The sequence below is a fragment of the Giraffa tippelskirchi genome, chromosome 7 (assembly GCF_054371585.1).
Source record: "Giraffa tippelskirchi isolate mGirTip1 chromosome 7, T2T-mGirTip1v1.2.pri, whole genome shotgun sequence".
In the NCBI taxonomy this organism is placed as follows: domain Eukaryota; kingdom Metazoa; phylum Chordata; class Mammalia; order Artiodactyla; family Giraffidae; genus Giraffa; species Giraffa tippelskirchi.
In genome coordinates, this window is record NC_137281.1 from 116,267,890 (window position 1) to 116,290,841 (window position 22,952).

At 37.2% G+C, this 22,952-nt stretch overlaps 1 protein-coding gene across 7 annotated transcripts in view; it reads left to right on the plus strand.

Moving 5' to 3' along the window:
- The window catches only part of NEDD4 (NEDD4 E3 ubiquitin protein ligase), a 141,129-nt gene that overhangs the window by 43,455 nt on the left and 74,722 nt on the right, over nucleotides 1–22,952 (plus strand). For 5 of the 7 annotated variants that reach the window (XM_081510230.1, XM_081510229.1, XM_081510231.1 and 2 more), the window contains exon 1: nucleotides 4,875–9,440. The exons of the other annotated variants lie outside the window; for them this stretch is intronic. In XM_081510230.1, the coding sequence (XP_081366356.1) occupies nucleotides 7,890–9,440 (1,551 nt within the window). In that variant the 5' untranslated portion in view covers nucleotides 4,875–7,889. Of the gene's footprint in view, nucleotides 1–4,874; nucleotides 9,441–22,952 lie in introns of those variants that run through there. 7 annotated transcript variants of the gene reach the window in all.

The window sequence follows — 22,952 nt, forward strand, 5'->3', positions numbered from 1 at the left end:
TTTTGGATTTACTAAAATAGTAGCACTATGAATACTTTCCTCCGTGACATGCTTGTGGCTTAATGATATATTTGTGAGGTCAATCCATAAGAACATATTTCACAAATGCGTAGTTTTCCCTTCATCTACAAATGCTGTAATACCACAATTTATGTATTTATCTTCCTTAATAGATATAAGTGTTGTTTCCAGGTTTGTGCTATTACCAATTGATAAACATTCTTGCTGTGTTTCCTGATATACATGTATGATTGTATCTCTAAGATTCATATTTTGGGCTTGAATTGCTGGTCATGGTATTACTGTGTTATTTTTTCTGTTGTTCGTGATACTGATATGACTTTCTCCCTGATTCTTGGGCACTTCGTTGGTGAACTGTTTTATTTGAATTATTTGCATATTGTACACAAGGAGGGACAGCTCATGCTGATGCTTTCTACCCTGCTTGTAGTTATCTAGTCTTTTTGCCAGTAATCTTAGTACGGTGTGACTCTTCATTGCCAAAACTAATATTTGTCATGCTCTGATCAGTGCATTAACACTCCTTGAGCATTTACCGTGTATAAGGTATATACAGGGTGTCATGATATGTCAAAAGAAAAAAAGCATTGCTTACAATATTAACAATGGAATATTTCTAAAAGCAAAAAGAAAATAATGCATTGATCAGCATATTATAGATCCCTATACCAGAGTCAGAATTCCTTGTAGTCTGACTTGTGTTTTGGTATATTAGCTTATAACTCTAGACAAATTATTTAATCCTTCTGAAGATATTTTCTCATGTTTATAAAATAAGGATAACAGTATTTGCCATACCTATCTGATAAATACATTATGAAAATCAAATGAGACAGTAGCTATCAAAGCACTTGAAGATTTTTCATCATTAATATAATGTGTGATTTAGAGTTCATGGACTTGTGCATTTATGGCTGTCTGATATCACATTTTGTGTGTTAATTACAGTATGCCATTTTGGGCATACATTGTGTTCAGTACTCTGCTATGCGTTAGAAATATAGTTTTTCTTAAGAAGCTCACTTTCCTAGCAAAAGGGAACAAGAAATAATTAAGAGTGATGCACATCACTGCAATGCTCTGATTTGTTGCTGGTCCCAGCAGGTAGTTGAAGTGTACCGATTACCTGAGATGTCATAGAAAAACTATAGCCATTGATGGAATAACGAGTTTGATTGTGTAGCAGTAAATTGACCTGTGCACAGTAAATGTCATTTTACCTTCTCCTGTAGCATTCACAACTAAGTTAGAGACACATCCTTTTCCTAGCAAGGTTCTCTTTGGAAATATATGGCAAAGAGCAAATATACTTTAAGGAGAAAGAATTTCTAGTCTTCTGGAAAATGTCTGCAGTATAAGCGATATTTTTTTCAGCCAATTTTAAGAACCTGAGGATTATAAACTATCATAGTTTGGTAAAGGTGTTGTTGAGGGTGATGGGACGTTTGAGAATGACGTGCCTTTAAATGAGTTCTACATATACCAATGCAAAAGTTAGTGCTTCCGTGTCACTCAGTTCAGTTCAGTTGCTCAGTCGTGTCCGACTCTTTGCGACCCCATGGACTGCAGCACACCAGACTTCCCTGTCTATCACCAACTCCCGGAGCTTTCTCAAACTCATGTCCATCGAGTTGGAGATGCCATCCAACCATCTTATCCCCTGTTGTCCTCTTCTCCTGCCTTCAATCTTTCCCAGTATCAGAGTCTTTTCCAATGAGTCAGTTCTTCACATCAGGTGGCCAAAGTATTGGAGTTTCAGCTTCAGCATCAGTCTTTCCAATGAATATTAAGGACTGATCTCCTTTAGGATAGACTAGTTGGATCTCCTTGCAGTCTAAGGGACTCTCGAGGGTCTTCTCCAACACCACAATTCAAAACCATCAATTCTTCGGCGCTCAGCTTTCTTTATGGTCCAACTCTCACATCCATACATATCTACTGGAAAAACCATAGCTTTGAGTTTTTGGACCTTTATTGGCAGAGTAATATCTCTGCTTTTTAATATACTGTCTAGGTTGGTCATAACTTTTCTTCTTCAAAGAGCAAGCTTCTTTTAATTTCATGGCTGCAGTCACCATCTGCAGTGATTTTGGAGCCCAAGAAAATAAAGTCTCTCAATGTTTCCATTGTTTCCGCATCTATTTGCCATGATGTGCCATGATTTTAGATTTTTGAATGTTGAGTTTCATTCTCCTCTTTCAGTTTCATCAAGAGGCTCTTCAGTTCCTCTTCACTTTCTGCCATAAGAGTGGTGTTATCTGGATGTCTGATGTTATTGATATTTCTCCTTGCAATCTTGATTCCAGCTTGTGCTTCATCTAGCCCAGCATTTCTCATGATGTACTCTGCATATAAGTTAAATAAGCAGGGTAACAGTATACAGCCTTGACGTACACCTTTCCCAATTTGGAATCAGTCTGTTGTTCCATGTTCAGTTCTAACTTTTGCTTCTTGACCTGCATACAGGTTTCTCAGGAGGCAGGTAAGGTGGTCTTGTATTCCAGTCTCTTTAAGAATTTTCCACAGTTTGTTGTGATCCACACAGTAAAAGGCTTTAGTGTAGTCAATGAAGCAGAAGTAGATGTTTTTCTGGAATTCTCTTGCCTTTCCTGTGATCCATTCTCTGGTTCCTCTGCCTTTTCCAAATTCACCTTGAACATCTGGAAGTTCTCGGTTCACGTACTATTGAAGCCTAGCTTGGAGAATTTTGAGCATTTCTTTGCTACCGTGTGAGATGAATGCACTTGGGTGGTAGTTTTAACATTCTTCAGCATTGCCTTTCTTTGGGATTGGAATGAAAACTGACCTTTTCCAGTCCTCTGGCTACTGCTGAGTTTTCCAAATTTGCTGGCATATTGAGTGCAACACTTTAACTGCATCATATTTTAGAATTTGAAATAGCTCAGCTGGAATTCCATCACCTCCACTAGCTTTGTTTGTAGTGATGCTTCCTAAGGCCCACTTGACCTCACATTCCAGGATGTCTGGCTCTAGTTTGAGTGATCACACCATCATGATTATCTGGGTCATTAAGATCTCTTTGTATAGTTCTTCCATGTATTCTTGCCACCTTTTCTGCTTGCCATCTTCTGCTTCTGTTAGGTCCATACCATTTCTGTCCTTCATTGTGCCCATCTTTGCATGAAAAGTTCCCTTGGTATCTCTAATTTTCTTGGAGATCTCTGTCTTTCCCATTCTATTATTTTCCTCTATTTCTTTGCACTGATCACTGATGAAGGTTTTATCTCTTCTTGCTATTCTTTGGAACTCTGCATTCAGATGGGTACATCTTTTCTTTTCTCCTTTGCCTTTCGCTTCTCTTCTTTTCTCAGCTATTTGTCTTCTCCTAAGACAACCATTTTGCCTTTTTGCATTTGTTTTTCTAGGGGATGGTCTTGATCACTGCCTCCTGTACAGTGTCATGAACCTCTGTCCATAGTTCTTCAGGCACTCTGTCTATCAGATCTAATCCCTTGAATCTATTTACCACTTCCACTGTGTAATCATAAGGAATTTGATCTAGGTCATACCTGAATGGTCTAGTGATTTTCCCTACTGTCTTCAGTTTAAGCCTGAATTTTGCAATAAGGAGTTCATGATCTGAGCCAGAGTCAGCTCCCAGTCTTGTTTTTGCTCACTGTATAGAGCTTCTCCATCTTCGGCTACTACCCAAAGTGACACATCTGTGTCAGTACCCAAGAGCTATGTCTGCACACATCCAGCTTCTGAAGCCTTAGGAGACTCCTATATTCCATATTCTAGGTGGACATGCTGTGCTTCTCAAGTTTAGTGGTTGTATTAGTCAGGGTTATCCAGAGAAACAAAACCAATAGGATACACATACATGCACACAGAGAACGAGAGAAGGGAGGGATAATAAGGTGGAGGGGATTGATTTATTTTAAGGCACTGGCAGGTCTGAAATCTGTGAGGTGGTACTGGCACGTTGCAGATTCAAGTAGGAGTAAGTCATCTGAAATCTGTAGGACAGGGCAGCAAACTGGGAACTCAGGCAGGGTTTCTTGTTATAGTCTTAAGGCAGAAATGCTGCTTCCAGAAATCTGTCTTTTTTCTTAAGTCCTTTAACTGATTGAGGTCCACTACCTCACTTACTCCTTGGAAGGAAAGTTATGACCAACCTAGATAACATTTTAAAAAACAGAGACATTACTTTGTCAACAAAGGTCCGTCTAGTCAAGGCTATGGTTTTTCCAGTAGTCATGTATGGATGTGAGAGTTGGACTATAAAAAAAGCTGAGCGCCAAAGAATTGATGCTTTTGAACTGTAGTGTTGGAGAAGACTCTTGAGAGTCCCTTGGACTGCAAGGAGATCCAATCAGTCCATCCTAAGGGAGATCAGTCCTGGGTGTTCATTGGAAGGACCGATGTTGAAGCTGAAACTCCAATACTTTGGCCACCTCACGCGAAGAGTTGACTCATTGGAAAAGACCCTAATGCTGGGAAGGATTGAGGGAAGGAGGAGAAGGGGGCGAGAGAGGATGAGACGGCTGGATGGCATCACTGACTTGATGGACATGAGTTTGGGTAGACTCAGGGAGTTGGTGATGGACAGGGAGGCCTGACGTGCTGCAATTCATGGGGTCGCAAAGAGTCAGACACGACTGAGCGACTGAACTGAACTGAACCACCCACTCCAATATTCTTGCCTGGAGGATCCCGTGGGCAGTGGAGCCTGGCCAACTACAGTCAATGAGGTTGCAAAGAGTTGGACACGACTGAAGTGACTTAGCACGCATGCACACCTTATGGAGGGCATTTTGCTGTATTTAATATCTACTGATTTAAATGTCAATCACATCTAAAAAAATAGCTCCATAGCAACACTTGAATGGGTGTTTGACTCAAAACTTAGCCAAGTCAACATACTTCAATTAAGTCAGGTCAATTAAATGCATCACAGGGGACAGTGGCCTTCAGAGTTCTAGTCAATGATTAGTATGATCCTGAGCCTGTCCATAGGGATATATAATCACATTTATTTTCTGTGTAGATAATCGAAAACTAAATATCTCAGAATGTGGGGTCCTGAGCTTCTGTCTAATCCTAAAATATGATCTGTTTCATTCTAGAATATAAAATGCTATATGATTTGCATAGATTCCTCTCAAGTGAGATCTGCTATCACTCTCCAACTCTTCACCCCTTGAGGTTAGGGTTGATACACCTCTCTTGGCATCTCTTTGGCCAGGAGGCTACATCTTACCCCAGGTTCTCCAGGTTGTACACAGATCCTGTGCAGTCCCAGACCAGAGCCAGTAATGCAAACTGTTTAACCTTTCTAGAATTGAAACACAGCCTAGAGTACAAGGAAGTGCATTTGATTTTCTTACTTTTCCTTGGCTGAAGCCCTCTTTGCAAATGTTTCAAGCATTGTGCCTTCTTGTCCACCTGCAGTATTTTGATATTTCTTTAGAAGTAGTAGCTAGATCCATCCACCATCCATCCAGCCTCATCTCTGGTGTTACTTGGTGCTTACATCGTTTCAGCGTGATCTCAGGAGGATCAGAAGATATGCTTAGTTGCGATCTTGTAAGCTTGCAATGTAGTTAGGGGACATGAAGCTGATATTTATAGTGAAGCTTACTCTAGCTTTACTATAAGAGAAAGAGAAAACGCTTATTCGATTAATTATTTTATATTAACACCCAAAAGAGATTTGCTTATTAACTGGAATTTTTAGACTACAGGCATGAGTGGTTGATCTCATTGATTAGCTTATTAGAAATAATCCATTTATTGAGTCATCCCTAACTTAATTCTAGAAGGTAAGCCGACGTTTTTTGAAGGCATAGTGAAAAGATTAGGACTTTTCCTTCTATAAAGAAAAAAAGGTTATAAGGGAATATGTACTGAAGTCTATAAAATCATAATGTAGATTATACCAAACCAAAACAGCATAACAATTTTATTACTAAGTTTACAACTGTACATATTCTTAAACATTATAGTATCTCATTCTAGTCAGAAATAGAATCTAGTAAATTCCATATTTCTGTTTTGTCCTGTCTTAATTGATTAAAAACACTGTTTAGAAAATTATGATTGAGAACAGATCTATTCTAAGTTTTCTCTTTTAAACAAAGTGCAAGTATATGTTTTACATATTTGCTTTTACTTAGGAAAAAAAACTTACTTAGAAAAGTACAACTTGGGTGTAGTAGTATGTGGTGTAAACAACTGAACTATTTTACTTTTTACTTTCCTATGAATGAGCCAGTATATATTTATTACTGGAGTTCCAGCTGTAAAATTCAGGTAAGAAGTTTAAATATACCCTAGAGTATTATTTAAAAATAAATGTGTTTCTTTCAAATAGAATACCAACCTTGGTCTATGACATTTAGGGGAGAAATTAAAATATTAAACTTTTATTACCTAGTAAACTGAAAATAAAGTAAAGGTTAAATAAATATAAAGCAGAAAAATATATATATATACAAAATCACAACGTCTAAAAGGACAAACAGTTTACTGTTCTCTCCTGCAGGAGCTTTATCAGCAGTAGTAAGTAATCCCATCTTTAGGTCAGTGCTAGTACTCAAAAATGTAAACAAGTATGTACTTTGTCTATATAAAGAAATAAGCCATATAGTTTATACTTTATAGATATCAAACAACTAAATTAATTGTTTCAATGGACCAGTAGGGGCCAGCAAAGAGCTCTTAGAGTTTTTCAGAATAGAGTTGGCATTGAGATATGTTTATTTGATGTGTTAAATCCTTTTTAGACTTCTTTACTTACCACAACACTCTCTTAAGTGAATGAAGTGCATAGACAGTGGAATAAAATATCTTGTGTGCTCCAACTATATTGGGGTATAGTTTTTCTGTCTAATCTGCATATATTTTTAATGGAATGTTTGCTTAGGCTATTTCTTGGCAGAGTTTTAATAGTCAAAATATAAATGGAATCATTTAAAGACTGTACTGCTTGGCTGGAAAGGCCTTAAAATTACAGGAGAAAATGCTTGGTGACAGCTTCTCACAAACGTTTTTTTCTCAGACGTATGCTCAATTTTTGCAAGAGTATTAGTAGGCTAATTTTGTATTTCGATCCTTCAGCTTTCACTTTTTATAAGTACGTAGTGTTTTGGAAACTGAAATATTTATCTGTTTGATTTAATGCTAAACTTTTAATTCACCCCCAAAGTTTTGGTATTTCCAAATATATACAAACATTTGAACTTTCTCCTTTTAAAAATATTAACAGTCTATATTCCTTTCTACATTTACTAAGTTGACTGGATTCCTAGTATGGCCACTATTTGGAAATGCAATCCTTGATTTGATACTCAATTACATGGAGTTTCATTCCTACCAACTTCCTGTAATTCTATCCCTATGGGTAAAAATATTAGTGGTCAAACTCTGCTGGAGAAAGTATAGGCACCGTGATTCACAGAGTTAAATGTTCATTTAGTAGAGCTGGAGTGAAAAAAATACTGTTTCAACTTGAAATGCTAGAAGATTGTTGTTCTTGTGTTACTCATTCATGCAAATTGGAGAAGGTATAATTGAAACAAGGTTGGCAGTGTTTGAGGCAGTGTGCTGCAGCTGAGCTCAGCTTAAAGGTCGCTGGAAATCAAGTGCTTTGTAACTGAAGGCATTTTGACTACAAGCGATTCAAGACATTTTGGAAACGTCAGTCTCGGGAATGGGCCGTCTTTTTCTTTCTATGCTATCTGGTCTTTAAGGTTTTACTTAAGATAAAGACTACTACTTCTGAGCTCTTTCAGGCACCACAAATGATTTTTTCTTCTGCTGCAGTGCAGCTGCTTCTAGCCTGTCTACCGACAGAGATCTTTGTTATGACTCTCAGCCCTTAACATGTTTGGAAATGAGAACAAATGGCACAAAGCTTACGATTGCACTTTGCAGCCAGAAGAAGCAATACTTATCCTTTGTCAGAAACCTCCGGAGATGATTTGGATAGCAGCATTCACATGTGCTTCACTAGACCAACACGGATTTCAACGGCGAACGTGGTTCAAATGAAGCTGACTCCCAAACAGACTGCACTAGCTCCGTTAATAAAGGAAAACCTTAAGTCTCGGGAAAGATCATCTTTTCCTTCACCTGAAAATGTTCATAAAAAGAGCAGCTGTCTGCAGATATCATTACAACCAACAAGGTACAGTGGATGTCTTCAGTCTGGCAATGTCTTAGCTGATGGTGATGATGCTTCGTTTACTTGTGTCTTAAAGGATGGCAGTGCTGTGGTTGACAATGAACTGAATGCCATGGATGATGGTAACCTCTTAAGCAGTCCTGCCATTTGCAGTGGTAGTCTTAGTAACTTTTCAGCCAGTGAGAATGGGTCTTACAGCAGCAATGGTAGTGATTATGGGTCCTGCACAAGTATCACCAGTGGAGGTTCATACACCAACAGTATCATCAGTGACAGCAGTGGTTATACTTTTCCACCAACTGATGATACCTTTTTTGGTGGAAATTTATCTTCTGACAGCGCCTCCAATAGAAGTGTGACAAACAGGAATACTACTCCATGTGAAATTTTTTCAAGAAGTACAAGTACAGTTCCCTTTGTCCAGGATGACTTGGATCATGGACTAGAGATTATGAAATTGCCAGTGAGCAGGAACTCGAAAATTCCACTAAAACGTTGTTCATCCTTAGTCATTTTTCCTAGGAGTCCTTCAAATACCCCACCAACTTCTCCAACAAGTACAGGTACTCTTCCAAGCAAAGGATCCTATCAGACCTCACACCAGTTTATTATTTCTCCTAGTGAAATTACCCACAATGAAGATGGCACTAGTGCTAAGGGATTTCTTTCAACAGCTGTCAATGGACTTCGGTTATCCAAGGCAGTCTGTACTCTCGGAGAAGTAAGAGACATACGACCTCTTCACAGGAAGGGCTCATTACAAAAGAAAATCATTATTGCAAATAATAGTTCAAATCAGACTGTCTGGGAAAAGCCATCTGAAGGATATTCTTGTGTTTCACTGCATTTTACCCAACAGAAAGCAACTGCATTAGATTGTGAAGCAGCAAATGGTGATTGTAAACCAGAGATGTCAGAAACTGAGCTTAATTCTGATCCAGAGTTTATTAAGCTTATGCATAGGACATCTGCATGTTTACCATCCTCCCAAAATGTAGATTATCAAATAAATATCAATGGACAGTTGGAAAGACCAAATTTACAGATAAACAAAAACCATGCTCTTTTACAGAGAAGTATTTCATTGGGGGGAACTTATCCAAATGTTTCTTGTTTATCTAGCCTTAAGCACAATTGTTCTAAGGGGGGACCATCTCAATTACTCATAAAGTTTGCATCTGGAAATGAAGGTAAAGTTGATAATTTAACAAGAGACAGCAACAGAGATTTCACAAATGAACTACCTAATTCTTTAAAGCATTCTTGTAAGGTAAGTTTCCTTTGGTTTTGGAAAATGTTAATTTATACTAGGGTAACTCTGTGAAATGTTTGGTAAAATTTATTATAACTTGGCTGCTTTATATATTTTCTTGGTCCTTAGCTAGCAAGTACTTTGTAGCCATGAACTTGATATTTGTGAGTCTGGAAAGTGCCTAATAGTTTTTCACTCTATTTGTTATTTTATCAGCATACAAAATATGCATTAAAAAAAAACAAAACACCTTTCCAAAATGATTTAAGCCATAAAACATTAGCATAAGAACAGGCTTTAAATAATAATTTATTTTATAATATTTTGCTTTAGTATATTTTCCCCTTGAGTGGCATGATGTTTTAATGTCTAACTCCGTATTTCATTCTTATTTTCAAAAATGCTCATTTAGTATTCTCCCCTCTTTAAGCATTATGAAAAAAAGTAAAATATAGAAAGCCACTTAAAGTATTAAACAGTAAAAAGTCTACTTAAATGTGAAACTTTTCTTATAAGTGAACATAGAGAAAATATTTCTTTGAAATAAATATATTTATTGATCATTGATAAAAACTATTATACTGAATGTTTAAAGCAGAGGAAAAATAAATGGTATTTGCATTTGTATATATCCTTAACCACAGGAATTTTGTTCCACCCTATTTTTCTTTAGCTACCAGTTAAGAGTGCCTTCTAAAATGTAACTCATTCTTTCAACAATATTGAACTGTAAATTTTTTATTTTTAAATTTGGTTTCAATTGCTAGGCATTTCCTAGTTATCTTATTAATTTGTTACTTGAGTAATTTTGCTTTATTATAGTAGTAATTTAACTCCGGTGAACCTTAACCAAAACAGTTTTTCAGTGTAATTTGGCGTTTCCAAAGTATTTTAAGTGTTTTGAACTTGAATAGATTTTTTAAATTTCTGTGTTTGGAAGATCTTGCCAGATTTTAGGAGATTTTAAAAAAAGTATTTCTGACGAAACCAATTCTAGATGACAGTACATAATAGTTTGAGGCAAAGAAACTTATCTGCTTATCTGTGTTTATCTAACACTTACTATCAGAATTAAAGTTTTTTTTTTTAATTTCTGGGCAAATAAAATATTAAATATTTGCTAGTTTGTTTTCTCTCTTTTGAAATCTGATGAATATAATTCTTATTACCAATGCCCAGATGTTAATATAAGCAACTACTTTACTGAGGATGAATAAAAATCACATTTCATATTCTGATATATGTTTTAGAGTTATTAATTCCGCTTGCAAAACTTTTAAAACACTAACTGTTAGGAGATTATAATCCATTCAATTATTTTGTCTCCTAAAAAAAGCAATTAAGTGATACTGTGAAAAAACACATTAGTAGTTTGCTAATTGAATTACATGTACCTTGTAAATTTATTTTACGTTTAATGAAATAACCTGAAACAAATAATTGACCTAGAAATATTTATAGAAATATTCTTTAAATAATTGATTTTGTGGTAATATTATAGTTTGTTGTTGTTGATACTTTTGAAAAAATGGTCTTTTTAATGTTTTTAAATTAAATTTGACTGCCTTTTGTGTGGCTAAAAGATATACTTTCACTGGTTTTTATTTAAAATTGGGTAAGCTAACTTAGACATTTTGTGACAGCCGAATGCCTAGCTTTCTGCAGATTCTATTTTTTGCTAGCTTATTCAATTATAAAATAGTTGACGTGTGTCATTTGCTGGAAAGCTCTAAGTTGTTCCTTCTCTTAATGTTTATTAAACAACTTTTTATATAAGAATTGTAAACAATGTAAGACCATTAAACAACACATACTAGATCTAAATTGATCTAATTGATTAGTGGTAAATTAAGGGCTTGTTTTAAGAGGAAAATAGTGATGTTGTTTTTTCTAAACATAGCAGTGACAACAATAATGGGGTTTTAGAAATAATCCTGTGTTTATCAATAATTATATATTAATCTAATTATAGTGGTATATTGTAACTCACTTATAAATAAACAGCTCCCAAAATATTTCCCATGACTCCAGTTAGTCTGGGTTAGTATTCTGATATGCTGAGTCTGGATTCACATTTAACAAGTTGATATTAGAGTAGCATTTAGTAATGTCAGCTATCTGTACCCAGCAGCCGTGAAATTAAATCACTGCTTTGGTCAGGGACCCTGGTTTCTAAAACATGAAGAGGTCTACAGATTCTTTTCTTCTGTGTTTAGCGTCCAGTCTCTAGCAGAACAGTATCCAGTTTCTAACTCTATAATCAACAGCTCATTAATGGCTAATTATTTAAATCTAGTGAGAACTTTTATATGTATCTGCAACTGGGTTCTGCGTGTTGTTTACAATTTAGAATGAAGAAGAGACTTTGTAACCTGCATGATCATGTTTATTTCACTTATTTGCCTTCAAAGAATGTACCAATAACTGGCATATATTTATTGTATGTACTTTTTGAGAGACAATATTACTTTTGTAAAGGCTTTATAATTTGGAAGTAGGCATTTGATATTTTAACATTGTGTGTATTATCAGCTTGATCAAGAGAGACATTAAGTAGGTGAGATGGTTTTTATTCAGTTACAAAAATTACCATTAGATTTCTAAAATCTGTGTAATAGTAAGTTTACTCTGTTATTGTTTCACTTTCCCCTATCTATGTTTTTAAAATTTCCTGTGTTGTTAGGATGCTCAGAGATTTCCTTGCCCTATTATTTTAAATACTTTAGCATTTGCCCTAGCTTGTTAATGTCTTCCATTCTTCATGTATACGCATATTTTTATCAGAAAGTTTGGCTTTACATTTTTCTTTTTATTATAAAGATTTTTGTTTATTTTCTGTTACTTAATCTCAGATAGGTAAATTGCTTAAGCCTGATATGGTGGAACTTTAAAAAACTGTCTCAATTATTTCAAAGCCTTTAAAACTAATCTCAAGATTGTACGTTTCAATAATATATTTAGTTGTTTTTCCCAAAATAACTGTTTTAAATATACGCTATTTTCAGTGTTCCATTATTTTCTGTCCTCATTTTATTAACTTTAGCAGAATATTTAGAGACATTTGGTTAAATTTATTTTGAACACTTAATCTTGCCTATAAAAATCAATATAGTTTATAAATATTGACTCTAAAACTGTGATGCAACAATGTTAATGACCAGTTTTAGAAACTTGGTAAGAAGTATGTGCTTGTACGTGTGCATTTCTTAGAATTGAAGAACTAAAATAATAATTTCAGGGTGGTTCAGGGAGCTAAATTGTTTTCTTCAGAAATATTTTGTATTTCTCGGAGATGTTTCTTTAATTCATTCATCTAGCACATGTGTGAGTGCGTCCTGTTTGCCAAGCACGGACTCAAGCTCTGGGAATAAAAGATAATAAAGCGCAATGTCTTCCTGGGGGAACTCCCATTCTCCTCAGAGACATACTGGTAGACAAGAAAAATCTCACACTAAAATATGATGTGCTGAAATAGAGCTGTATATGAGAAAGTGAGAAAGATGCAACAATGTTTGTCTGAAGGAGAGGGCCAGGTTGGTAGTCAAAGGCTTCACAGGGGAAGTGACATTTGAGCTGAATATTAATGGGTGATTGGAGTTCCCCAGGCAGAGAATTAAGGAGGATATTTAGGGCAGGGATTCTCAGTCTCAGCACTTTTTTGTTATAGAGGGCTGTCCTGTACCTTGTAGGATGTAAGCAGCATCCCTGGTGTCCATTTACTCAATGCCACTGGCATCATCTCTCTCAGTTGTCACAATCAAAAAATGTCTCCGGACATGGCCAAAAGCCCCCCAGGGGCAAACCTGACTGCTATTGGGATGCATTGCTGTAGGCAGAAGCAACCACACATACAAGGCTGGAGATTGAAAGAACCGCACTGTAAGTAGTTCAATGTGATTGGAATACACAGAGTCCAGGGTTGTGGTAGGAGATGATAACCCTGAAAGTGGTTGGGAGTTCCATTGAGTGGAGCGCCTCATGCTGAAAGAAAGCAGCGTGTCTCCTGCCGATAGACAATAGTTAGGCGACGGAAGTTGTTATTGAGAGTGTAGCGTGCTTACTTTTGTGTTTTTAGATGATAATTTTTTTTATGACAGCATGGATTATAAGTGAATTAAACTTTTCTTAACTTGGCTCAGTTCGGTTCAGTTCAGTTCAGTCACTCAGTTGTGTCCAACTATTTGCGAACACATGGACTGCAGCACGCCCGGCCTCTCTGTCCATCACCAACTCCCTGAGTCCACCCAAACCCACGTCCATCGAGTCAGTGATGCCATCCAACCATCTCATCCTCTGTCGTCCCCTTCTCCTCCTGCCCTCAATCTGTCCCAGCATCAGGGTCTTTTCAAATGAGTCAGCTCTTCGCATGAGGTGGCCAAAGTATTGGAGCTTCAGCTTCAACATCAGTCCTTCCAATGAACATCCAGGACTGATCTCCTTTAGGATGGACTGGTTGGATCTCCTTGTAGTCCAAGGGACTCTCAAGAGTCTTCTCCAACAACACAGTTCAAAAGCATCAATTCTTCGGTGCTCAGCTTTCTTTATAGTCCAACTCTCACATCCATACATGACCACTGGAAAAACCATAGCCTTGACTAGACAGACCTTTGTTGGCAAAGTAATGTCTGCTTTTTAATATGCTATCTAGGTTGGTCGTAACTTTCCTTCCAAGGAGTAACTTGGCTAGCCAGGTGAATAGTGATGTCATGAACTAAGATAGGGAATTCAGGAGAAGGGGCCAGATTGGGAGGGCAAAGAAGAAACCATGAATCATTAAGTTTTTGTCCTGAGAAGTTGCCCTGGTAGTACTGCTGTCAAGTAGGGTAGTTGGAGATATGGGCTCAGGCTCAGGAGAGGAGTGAGAGCTGGAAATGTAGCTTGGGAGTTAAAGCGTCTAGTCAGACTTCGGTAAGGATGGACTGGAAAAAGCATGAAAGTGAGATGGGAGGAGTGATAAATCAAGAGTTCTGGGGACTACTAACTTGGGAGAAACAGTGGAGGAGGAGATAAAAAGGAGACTAAGAGTCACCAGAGGGGCAGAGAAGCCAAGAGAGTGGAAAATTCAAGGCGGGCAGCATACAATGCCATGGAATTTATGTATCCATTGAATGTAGGAGATCTTCATGACTTTAGTAAGAGTAGGCTCAGGAGAATAGTGTGAAAGCCTGGATGGAAAAAGAATGAAACAGGTAAGGAAGCAAAAACAGGCATAGCTTGTTTGCTCAGTGTCACAAAAATAGTCATGAGTTAGTGTAGGCAAGGTTTATATTTAATGGCTACAATATAGAAGACACTGTGTTAGGCAGCTATAATTGCATAAGACAGATTGTCTGTTACAAGAATATTGCAGCCTGTTCTCTAGGAGAAAAAAAGTTCTGTAGCTCCCTGTTATTTCACCCTAGAACAATAGAATAAGTGAGCACAGGCAGAGAAAACTGAAGTGGAGATTCAGCAATATGAAGTGAAGGGAAAAAATTAGGAGTGAAAATGTGAGATGGCCTATGAGTAGGCATAACTCTTGGTGGACAGCATTATTCAAATTTTCTCCTGCCCCTCCCTACCACCAAAAATAAGGCAAAACAAAAATAGAGCTTCTAGGTAGAAAACAAGTCAGGGTTTAAGGCTGCTTCCTAGAAACTACTTGGAGAAGAGGCCCCTCTGTCTTTCTATCATAACCTGCTTCTTCCAGGATATGGAGCCCACTGCATGCTACCTGTTGTGAGGCCTGGCCTTCTAGATCCTCTCTCCCCTTTCAGGGAACAGGATAGATGAGAAGAAGCTAGGATCAGAGCTTTTGTGGGCAGAAGGGTCTTGGCAGAGTCCCTAGGTATGGCCTGCCAATGTGTTGAGGTCAGGAGGATGGTTAGCAGGAACAAGTGAGTTCTGAGAAGGCCATCCAATGATCTTGTCAGCATATCCACAAAACACCTGAAATCTTGCTCGAGTGTGTGGCTGGGTATTCTTTCTTGGCCAAATGTGAGACTGGAAGGCTATGCTCAGGTAAAGACCCAACACTGAGAGATATAAGAAAGCCTTTCAAAACAAGAGGTGAACCCATCTGTGCTTGTTCAGTGAGATATTGAGGGGAAGCTCTCAACATAGCAGCAGTTGTTGGAAAGTAATTTTACTTTCACTGAAACTTAAAAAAAACCTGTATAATATAACTAGAGCAGCTCTGAGAACTTGGAAGGGCAAGAAACTAGCATGTTTATGTACCTTGTAACCCAGTTCATGGATGGGTCATAATGAAGAACACCTTGACCAAGAGATCCCATGACGTTTCTAGTGAAGTTCTGGAATATCTGGGGGTGGGGGGAGGATCATGCTTTCTCTTGATTTAGATGTATTACATCTAAGATAAAACTGTAACACTGTAAAACATTTTGTGATTTACTGAAATAGAAAAAACTATTACGAAGCAAAAAGAAGTTTATATCAAGGATATTGGTGGTACAAGGGACAGTGTCTTTAAATGCAGTTGTTCATTAAATACAGAAACATTCTTAACTGAATTTTTATCTTTTGTCCTTCTTGCCAAAGTTGAGTATAGCATTTTATGATATAACTAAAATAATATATCTAGGACTGCTTCCTTTTTTCTCTCTTTTTTCTCAAATGTTTGTTGGTAAGCTGCCTTCTAATGCTTTAAAAATTGCAATTAGAGAATAGTTCATTAAGTCATTGCTTGGACTACCGATTTTCAAATTTTCATGTGTGTGTACATCTCTTAGAAATCTTGTTAAAAGGCAGATTATGGTATAATAGGTCTGGGTGGGGCCTGAGGGTTCTGTATTTCTAACATGCTTCCCAGGTCATGCCAATGCTGCTAAAATTCCTTAAACACACTTTGAGAAGCAAGACTTAAGACATTTTTTAAAAAAAAAAATGAGAACAATAATACAGTTCATAGTTGAAATATCCAGCGAGTCTGTCTTCCACTTTTGCATAAGGAAGAACTGTATGTATACTATGGTCAGGGCTAAGCTAATTTGCAGGGCGTTTTAAATCCACTTGGACATTTACACTAGTTATTGGTTGAGACCACATAATACAGAAGAGATTGTTTGGACCAAAAGCCATTCAAGAGCTCAGTTTAGGGTACTACTGAGAATGTTTGAATCTTACATTGGCTTATGTAATGAGATGAAATGCCATCTATAATCAGTGCTTACTATGAGCTATCCTTTTGATGGATCTATAAGGAGAAAGTGAAAAAAATCCTTAATGTGTAACTTTGTGATGCTACTTAAAAGTATATATTCCTTCTTAAGCATACATTGATATATGAAAATCTTAGGAACTGATCTTCCATTGGAGCAAGTGAAGAAATCTTATTGGTAGCAGAGCTTTTATGGTCTTCATGGCCTAAATTCAGGACGCGTGTATGTGTGTGTTTAGTCACTAAGTCATGTCTGACTGTTTGTGACGCCATGGACTGTAGCCTGCCATTCTCCTCTGTCCATGGGATTTCACAAGCAAGAATACTGGGGTGGGTTGCCATTTCCTTCTCCATCAGGGAGTATAATAGACATTAAACATTTCAAGTAAGCAGTGAGAAAAAGGGAATATAGCAAGAAAAAAGGTGAAGGTGGAGAGATAGGCAGGCAAGGAGGCGGGCAAATGTAAATTTTCTAGAATTGATTGAATCTAAAGAAGGGGTTAGCAGATGAGTAATCTTTTCTGGGCTCTCAGTTACTAGAATATTATTCCCTAAATCAGAGACTGCTAGATCCTTAGTACCTAGGACAGTGCATAGCTCAAAATAGACACTCATTAAGTATTCATTAAATTAATGACCGAAGCCAAGGGACCCTTTGTAATGGGGTAGAGATGGCTATAGAATCTGGTAGGTGACCAGAATCTGAGGATGACCAGACAACCTCACACAAACAGATAACCAAACTGGGATATCTGAGGGATGACTGTAATGATGAGTGGGAGCTTCTTAATGCTTCATCCTCTGCTTGAAAGAGTGGCACTCTTAAATGAATACCTTGTCCCTGGGGTGGATGCCAATGGAATATTATGATTGTGACTCAAGGATTCGTTTCCACAGTGGAGTCTGATTCATAGCCTACATATTCCACTAACTGGTGCCGTAGAACTATGTGTCTGGGTAGAGGCTCAGATCAAATTTTCTAAAAAAGAAGATGGAATGGGTCAGAAGTTTTAAGAATATTTAAACATAGGCCATTTGACTAGCTCTAAGTTCATCATTGTTTAATAAAATGACTTCATTTCAAACTTGATGTAACCGCTGACTTCTCACCATTGTTCCTGGGGTTTTAAGTAACTGTTTTAGCCAAGAATGACCTTTACTTTTGTACCAAGACTGAAAGACTGAACCCTCTTAAGGAGTCTCAAAGCTTAATGGAAACTCAAGTCATCTTCAAAGCAAATGAGTTTAACAAGTATTTATCAGAAATAGAATATGTGCCTACTGTGAGTGGCAAATATTGTTCCTGGCTTTGAAAAGTTTGTACTTTAGATGAAAAGACAGCATTATCTGTGTAAATAAAGAACCAGAAAACAACATAATATATAATAATGTTCATATGCCTACTTCAGGCAGGTGAACACCTAAACTCTGAGTTATGTGATAATCTATATAATTTTTAATTAATTCAGATTTTTATCAAGATGACACAGGTGCTTATTTTAAAAATCACGTGTTTTCTCATTGACTATTTCCTTTCTGCCTTTTTCTCTCTGTTCCCTCCCCCCAGAATTCCCATTAGCCCAAGTTTGTACATCTTGGATTGATCTTGTAATTTACTTTTCTGTTTTCTGTTACTTTGCCTCCTTATTCTGCTTTCTGGAAGATTTCCCCCAAGTGTTTCCTTCTGTTTAATTTTAAAATTTTGGTTGCTTTAGTTCCTAAAGTTCTATCTTGTTTTCTGACGATTCCTTATTTTTATTCTTGCTTTATAAGTGCAGTCTCTTATTTCTCTGAGAATATTTTATTTAAGGCTTTTTCTTTTGAGTTTTGTTATGGGTCCTACATTGTGTCTGGTTCCTGTGGGTCACTTTGCTGCTGTTGTTTGTTTCTCTGTGTTATTAGATGAAAAATTTCCTCCAGGTGTCTGGTGAACCTTGGCTGTCTGTTCATATTTGAGCGTGAGTCACTATGAAGTTATCTGGAGGCTCTGTAATTGTGTGAGGCTTTTCAAATGGTGAGCTTCATTGTCAGAAGTCTTCTAACTGTCAGTATCTGGAGGTCTTGTCTCAGAGGTCAGTTTCTCCAGTTTTGCAATGATTGCCCAGTTATGTTTCATAGCTGTGGTGAGCGATAAACTAGGAATGGAGATGATTTGTTTCACAAGTTCTGAAACTGAGTTAATTCAAGGTAAATCATGCCTTAAAAGTGATGTTTACTTATCAAATTCTTAAGATACTAATTATAATTTAATTAATATACAGTCCATAAGGTGCCTGATTTGTATAACTATTGTCGGAAATACATTGGGTATATATATTCTAGAAGTGAAGATGCTCCCAGAAAGACCAGATTTAAACATCCTTTATAATAGAATACGTGGTTTCCTTAACACATCTCCCAACCTCTTATATTCTTGGCAATATATTTAAATGTAAATGGGGGTGCCTGTCCTCAGAGGAAGAGGATAGAGCTGTTACAACTGTATTTTGGTACAGACAGAAGGGAGAGGAGACCAGAATGGCCCCCTGGTGGAGTAGAACATTGGATGCTCACTGACTGGCATGCCAAAATCTGAAACCTCAACTATGATTGTTTTAACTTGGACAAAATTCTGATATATTCCTCTTTTTTTCCCCTTTAAAAAATAGACTTTATTTAAAAGATAAAAAAAGAAAAAAAAATAGACTTTATTTAAAAAAATTTTTTATTGGGGTATAGTTGCATCACCAACTCAAAAGACATGAATTTGAGCAAACTCCAGGAGATAGTGGGATGGATGAGCCTGGCATGCTACAGCCCGTGGGGTTACTGAGTCAGACATGACTTAGCAACTAAACAACAACAGATAGTTGCTTTATAATGTTGTGTTAGCTTCTGCTGCATGGCAAAATGAATCAGCTATATGTATGATTATGATATGGTCTTTTTTAAACTTTTGACCCAATATCTGCGAAAGGTTGAATCAGTCAACATACCATGTTATGTACCACATTTCAAAAAACTCTTTGAGTTAGTGATTATCTCCATTTAACAAATAAGAGAAAAAGATCAGAAAAGTTAAAAATTATTTAGTCAGGATCATAAGTCAAATAAATGTCATATTTGGACCAAAACTTAGCTCAGTTATGTATCTAAAGCCCTTTTCTGCATTTCTAACCAGGAAGACTTATTCCACGCTGCAATAGGGGAAATCTACAGGATAAATAAAACTGGTTGGGGAAGGTTATTCTAGTAAAAATAGCATCAGAAAGGACAAAAAGAGAGTTGTCTAAAGGAAAATTTCCACTTAGGCTGACTACTACCTGATGAATAACTTTTACTCTCTGAAGAACAGATCAAGTCCTGTTCAAGTCCAGGTCAAGTCCTTTTTTCTTGCCATTGTTGAGTGAAAGTGAGGTTCAGGAATTATTTAAGCATATTTCTAGAGAACCAGTTTATCTTTCAAACTTTTCTTTTTCTTTTCTTCCAAGTGTGACCCAACACTTATAATTACTTTCTTCTTTCTGTTTAATTTTATTGATCAAATAATGCATTCTGTGTGTTTCTACCTCCTACAACACTCTTTGAGTTTTATTTCTCTTCAATAACTGTTACATCATAAACTACCTAAATCATGGTAAACCATATGTCTTTTTTCCCCCCACATATTTTAAAACATTTTATTGTGGAAAATTTCAAACACGCACAAAAATAGAAAGAATATGCAGTGATCCCCCATGTATGCCCCTAGTGACCTCTCAGTTTCACTAGTTATTAACATCTTGTCAATCAGGTAATCCATCTTTCCCCCTCCTTTTTAAATTAATTTTTATTGGAGTATAGTTGATTTACAATGTTGTGTTAATTTCTGCTAAGTGAGTCAGTTATGCATACATATATATCCACTCTTTTTTAGATTCTATTCCCATATAGGTCATTGCTGCTAAGTCGCTTCAGTCGTGTCTGACTCTGTGCGACCCCATAGATGGCAGCCCACCAGGCTCCGCCATTCCTGGGATTTTCCAGGCAAGAACACTGGAGTGGGTTGCCATTTCCTTCTCCAATGCATGAAAGTGATAAGCGAAAGTGAAGTCGCTCAGTCGTGTCTGACTCTTAGCGACCCCATGGACTGCAGCCTACCAGGCTCCTCTGTCCATGGGACTTCCCAGGCAAGAGTACTGGAGTAGGTTGCCATTGCCTTCTCCAATAGGTCATTACAGAGTATTAAGTAGAGTTCTCTGTGCTATACGGTAGGTTCTTACTAGTTATCTATTTTATATATAGTAGTGTGTGTTTGTCATTCTCAATCTTGTAATTTATCCCTCTTCCCCTCCCATAACCAGAAGATTGTCTTCTACATCTGTGACTCAACTTCTGTGTTGTAAATAGGTTCATTTGTACCATTTCTGTAGATTCACATATAAGTGATATCATCTGATATTTGACTTTGTCTGACTCACTTCACTCACTATGACAATCTCTGGGTCCATCCATGTCACTGCAGATGGCATTATTTTGTTTCTTTTTATGGCTGAGTAATATTCCATTGGTACCACGTCTTCTTTATCCATTTCTCTGTCAATGGACATTTAGGTTGCTGCCATGTCCTCCCCTCCTTTTTTTCTGCATTTTTTTTTTTTTTTTTTTAGTAAATCCCATACATCTTATAATTTTACCCAAAAATACTTGGAGTGGGTCTGTAATGGAGAAGGATCATTTAAGTATGCAAAGTACCATATAGTCATCATTTTTAACCAAATTAACAATAGTTCTGAACTGTTTTGACTGGATCTCTTTCAAAATCATCTAGGTCATTTTAGTATTGACATAGCCGTCTCCTTTAATATGTGTCTATCTAATTCTTCATCTATGTTATGATGTTCATTCACTTTGGGGCTGAGTGAGCCAATTATTAGGCATAGGATTTTCTATTTCTTTAATCAGATAATTTTTGATAATATGTTTGTTACCAACATGATTGAGGCTGTCTTCAGAACCTTAAAGTAAAGTTAGAATTAGGACTTAGAGCTGATCACCTAACTACACCTTGCTGCTGCTGCTGCTAAGTCGCTTCAGTTGTGTCCGACTCTGTGCGACCCCAGAGACGGCAGCCCACCAGGCTCTGCCGTCCCTGGGATTCTCCAGGCAAGAACACTGGAGTGGGTTGCCATTTCCTTCTCCAATGCAGGAAAGTGAAAAGTGAAAGTGAAGTCGCTCAGTCTTGTCCAACTCTTCGAGACCCCATGGACTGCAGCCTACCAGGCTCCTCCATCCATGGGATTTTCCAGGCAAGAGTACTGCACCTTACCTCCTCCTTAATTACCACAGAGCTGCCTTGAGAGTTCAAACATCTGGGATACCTACCTTCCTAATTCCCTGGTAGTGTGAAAATGTGCTCAATAGCGAATTAGCTGTATTAATTCCTCTTAAAGCTTCTCTGCATCTTAATTTCATGTTTAGGGAATGAGAAGGATCTGAAACTTGGTGAAGTTGATTTGAAGATTGGAAATTTTTCATCTGTTTGGCAAATAGTTGGTGCTCAGTAAAAAAGTGACTATTATTGTTTGCCTTATAATATTGTTGTGAGAGTATATGAAGGTGCACTTTAAACTATAAAGTGACACAGTGCATAACATAATAATTATTTTTTTATGTACAGTCTGAATCATATATAAATCTAAGAATCCAGGTTCACAGTTAAGTAATAGGAAACTAAAAGACACTTACTCCTTGGAAGAAAAGCTGTGATCAACCTAGACAACATATTAAAAAGAAGAGACATTACTTTGCCGACAAAGGTTCGTCTAGTCAAAGCTATGGCTTTTCCAGTAGTCGTGTATGGATGTGAGAGTTGGACTATAAAGAAAGCTGAGCACCAAAGAATCGATGCACTTGAACTGTGGTGTTGGAGAAGACTCTTGAGCGTTCCTTGGACTACAAGGAGATTCAACCAGTCCATCCTAAAGGAAATAAGTCCTGAATATTTATTGGAAGGACTGATATTGAAGCTGAAACTCCAATACTTTGGCCATCTGATGTGAAGAACTAACTCACTGGAAAAGACCCTGATGCTGGGAAAGGATTGAAGGCGGGAGGAGAAGGGGACGACAGAGGATGAGATGGTTGGATGGCATCACCAACTCGATAGACATGAATTTGAGCAAACTCTGGGAGTTGGTGATGGACAGGGAAGCCTGGCGTGCTGCAGTCCATGTGTTCGCAAAGAGTCAGACACGACTGAGTGACTGAACTGACTGAATAGGAAACACATGAAAAGAACACATTAAAAAGTAGTGTGAAAATACAGACTAGAAATCTGGAGAAGCATTTCTTTCTAAGACTCTAAATCAAATATCAAGATATATTTTTCAAATGAACACAGTTTTCCAAAG